Source organism: Cryptomeria japonica, unplaced genomic scaffold, assembly GCF_030272615.1.
Source record: "Cryptomeria japonica unplaced genomic scaffold, Sugi_1.0 HiC_scaffold_123, whole genome shotgun sequence".
NCBI classification, from domain to species: domain Eukaryota; kingdom Viridiplantae; phylum Streptophyta; class Pinopsida; order Cupressales; family Cupressaceae; genus Cryptomeria; species Cryptomeria japonica.
This window is the reverse complement of record NW_026728945.1, coordinates 211,681-216,265: the sequence shown is the minus strand read 5'-3', so window position 1 is coordinate 216,265 and position 4,585 is coordinate 211,681. Positions and strand designations below refer to the sequence as shown.

Genomic DNA, 4,585 nt, shown 5'->3' with positions numbered 1-4,585 from the left:
TTCTGGAATGACTTCTTTGATGGGGAGTCTTGAAGCATTGGATGATTGTGAGGGTGATTTGAAGAACAACTACTAATTATATTTCCCAATAACTATTTCCTACTTCCAAACCATTCACCTTTTATGTCAGAGCTAAAATGAGGTTAAGACTATGTTAAAGAACACCCTTGACAGATTGGCATGCAAGAATTATAGTGTTACTCATTCTATCCAAGTCAAGCACTTTGTTTGTTGTTGTTCCTGCAATATTTATGTTAAAGAATATATTGTTAACATGTTGCAAATGAATGTATACCTAATACAAGGATGCTCTTGTATAAAATATTCATAAATGCCTTCAGATGCTTCAAATTAATCCTTCATCTTTGGAATATGCGGAGGATATAGTCATGTTCAAAACAGATGCTATGAATAGCAGAAGAGGACGGCAATAACTCTAGAAAGATTGTTTTATTGAACGGCAAGGAAAAAGAATTTGGGAAAGACTTGGTCCCCTCTTGATTGTTTTGTTTGATAGAACACAGCAAATTCTTATGCGAATTTCTTCTGAATGTAATCCACAACTTCCTGTGTGATGCGGAAGGCCTTGGCCAATACGGAATCTGGGAGAGGAGGATCCGCTGCAAACAGAGAGTTGGCGATTGTCTGAACTCCCGGAAGCTGGCTGCTCAATGCAGATATGGCCACCGCATTTTCATGCCCCACATTCTGCTGGAAATGCACAAGTGCCTTTGGAAACACAAACACATCTCCCTTCTCCAACGTTTTGCTGAAAAACTTGTTGTTGGTGTCAATGAAACCCACAAGAAGCTGGCCTTCCAGTAAAACAAGAACTTCGGTGGCTCTTGGGTGTGTGTGAGGAGGATTTATTCCACCCACTGCGTAGTCGATGCGGACCAACGATATTCCCAACGTATTGAGGCCTGGTATCTGTTTAACGTTCGCCATCGTTACGTTGGAGCCCACATCATTGTCGGTGTTCCCTGCCTGCCCAAGTCCCCGGAAGAAGAAGTCGTCTGCTGAAACTTGCATTGGGTCTTTGCAAACGAACCCGTTCACCAAAACTGTTTAAAGAAAAATCAAATCAATCTATTACTAACTCGACTCGTCTAATAAGCAAATCATTACCATTGTTTATGTATAAAGTTTTTTACTCACCTTTGCTTTCCTCATCTGCAACGCAGAAATCTTGCAAGGGATCGGAATCCCCTGCCATGACCCTGTCGCTGTAACAACATATCAACAGAAAAAGTCCCAGTGTGAAGTAAATCATTCGGTTAGCCATTATAATAGAAACGCAGATAGTACAAGAGCTCAGAAGGATATGAATGTGTGTTACAAGCCCATTACAAGCTTTATATAGCCCAAACCTTATGACTAATTCATCTTCACTCCGTATATTAAATCACCAATCCTTGTAATATTATAATAATATACTTCCAGAGTTGTTGCTCTTTTCGATACGTCAGAGTAAGTCTTGCTGCAGCATATGGCTATCTCACCTGCTACCGCAGATGTATTCTCACCATTCTTTCATTATCGTTGAAATTTTCTATCTTCTGCTGCATATGCTTATCTGAAGATCAGCTTACCTCCTGCCTTAGACGTATTCTTCCTCATATTCTCGCCACCGCCATTAATTTAGTAATGTGGAAACGATTAGACTTTATTGGAGCGATGGCCTTCTTCAAAGGAACTAATATATACATTTTTCTCAGCCGTCTCAGAATTGGTAAAAGAGGAAATTTTCTTGGATGTTGACACAAACACCGTCCATGCATGCTTTATATTGCGTCTTTCTTGAAAACCTTTTTACGCTCGGGTAGGATAATCTCAGTTTTATTATAAAAATATACGTGTTATATTCGTGAGCCTTTAAAACAAAGAATAGTTCTAAATTATCATTAATATTTTTGGTTTATAATATTAAGGATTCATGTTAATTATAGAGTTTGGTTGCGAGAATTTAAATAAATAAATAAGAGAATGGGTTGTTTTGTGATTGAAAGGATGAACTTGGTGTACAAGGCAAATTCATCGTGGCATGTGCATGTATATGTTACATACTCAACGTCATAGGACTCATGCTAGACGAGGTGAGAAAAGGAATAAGACGAGTGGGCGTTATGACACTCATTTCGCACAACGTAAAACAAGAATGATAAGGTGATCGAGATTTGGAACCCTTATGCAACATGTCTCAAGGGAGGAACTCCTGAAGGCAACATTCCCTCTAATTCCTAATTGGTAGTGAACCGGTCGGGCCTCTATGGCGTGACCTAACACCTATAGCTAAGTAAACCCTAACTAAGCTAAATTATATATAAATTTAACAAATTTTAACTAATTACCAATGATATATAAAGAGATTAAATGCGGCAAACGAATAAATGATAATTTTCTATTAAATATTTTTAATAAGTAAATATACTGTTTGTTTTAACTAAATATTAGCCACAACGATAGTTTATTCTTCTGAAGAGTCCAACTCAACTAAATTAAAACGAAATAAAGAGTGAATTTTCTCAATCCTAAGCTGATATTTTACTTTCTTTTAAAACCAAATTTTTGAAATAAAAGTATACTACACTTTGATTTCAGATTTAATTTAATTAATTACCATTCACTATCAATTAGATAAATTAAATTATTTCACTTGACTAATTAATTTGAGAGGCCACATCACATTTAAACGATTCCAAGACATGTTAAATCCTAAAACCTAGCACACCAACTCCACCTAAGGTTTTTCATTTCCTAAAGTTATATTAAATTAAATTCTCTTAAAAGAATTAATTATCATGCTAAACCCGCTTAATGGGGCCTTAACCAATATGGTAACACTAGAAACCCAAACTCAAGTTTGCTGTGTGTGTGTGTTTACAAAGGTAAATATACTTTGTATAAAATATATATTTTTAAATAGGTGAACATACACATCTAATTACAAATAACTATTTTTAATTTTAAACCAAAGTTTAAGTAGAGCAAGTTTTTTTATTTTGTAGGATAACAAAGAGAACAATATTTGCGTGATAAACATCCCCTTCACTTTATTAACTAAAAATATTAAGAAAAGTGCATGAAAATTTCACACTCTTAAAGCTAATTTAATCCACTATTACTAATAACTTTAATTTGTTCATTAAGTATCAATAACTTTTAAACGTATGAAATGCAAATTATCACAAGCGCTAAGTTATTTCTTAAACAAACTCAGCCCTTAAACAATATGTATATTTTTTAGAAAAGTAAAATATAATCGCTTCTAAACACAACAACATCATCATTTATCAACTTGATATACACAACATTACAAGGGACCCATTTGATAAAATTTTTAACAACTTACTCCAACCCATTTAAAAAATGTAATAAAAATTCTAACCCAAACGTGAGAATGAATATTTTCATTCCAATGTCAAGGTAGCACCCCATTTGATTCCACAAAAAATCTTACAAAACACAATTTTTAAACAAGCCAATGGAGAGCTCACCTTCCAACATTTGGGCTTTCTCACAACCAACCCCCAAGCTAAGAGGCCCATGAGAAACTTGATTTCCCAATATAAATACTCCACGCAGATGTAAAATCCATTAAGGGAGTCCAACACCATATAATTCACATCCCTTCTAAATTATATCGAACCATTTTTCCACAGATTTTCCAAAAGAATCAAGGATACTCATACCCAAGAAATCTCCTTCTCAACGAGAAAAAATCGTTCCCTTGGAGGTTCCACATATCCCTCACCCTACACATGAGTTTCTCTGATCAACTTGGGAGAGCCTAAACCCTCACACACGTGTCATATACATAAGAAAAGACATAGAAAGATGAAATTTAAAAATCAAATCAAAAGCCTCCACTAACATATTTACAACAAAATGGAATATAGCATTCTAAAGATTGAATCATATCAAAATATTTCCTTAATAGATGAGGAGGGTTTGATAGAAATTTCTCAAAGACTCTTTTGAGTCCTTCCACAAAGCCTCCCAAAAAATCCCAAAAAGAAAGATGCAAAAAATAAAATAATAAGCCATACAAAGACTCTTAGAATGGTATATACAATATGTGTCATATGACCTCCCCTCCCCTGGTCAGGAGGTACCACATTGATCTCATTCACCTCCTCTAACCCCTTCTCACCAAAACCTAAGGGTATGTGGATATCACAAATGCTCCTACGTGTGAGAGCATTGGGATGAGAGGAATAATATTGTATACTCTTCCCCAATAGGATCCTTTGGATCCACTCATATGTGTGAGGCATGCGGAAGCACCATTCATAAAATTGTTGGAGTGGATTTGAAAGTGGTAATTTACTTACTGTCACCCGCAAGTTAGACTTTCGACACCTTTTTTCTAAGAGACTTGGACAAGATCAAATGATGGCAAAATCCCATGGACTAATTCCCAAAAAGGTACCCAACTCATAAGTGTTTCTTCATGGGCCTAAATACACTCAAAAATAGATGAAACCGACACTTTAAAATCATTCAAAAAAATGCTCAACATAACACCTATTTTTTCTATAAGGATGCCACTGGGCGCAGATACTAACTTACTCATATATAAAAA

At 35.4% G+C, this 4,585-nt stretch overlaps 1 protein-coding gene across 1 annotated transcript; it reads right to left on the bottom strand.

Moving 5' to 3' along the window:
* Positions 1-531: 531 nt before the first annotated feature.
* On the bottom strand, positions 532-1,285 carry LOC131865843 (germin-like protein 8-2). The gene is made up of 3 exons (XM_059215393.1): positions 1,159-1,285; positions 880-1,064; positions 532-711 (listed from the first exon to the last, which is right to left on the bottom strand). Exons 1-3 carry the CDS (start codon positions 1,283-1,285, stop codon positions 532-534), a joined length of 492 nt encoding a protein of 163 aa, XP_059071376.1.
* Between the last annotated feature and the right edge of the window lie 3,300 nt (positions 1,286-4,585).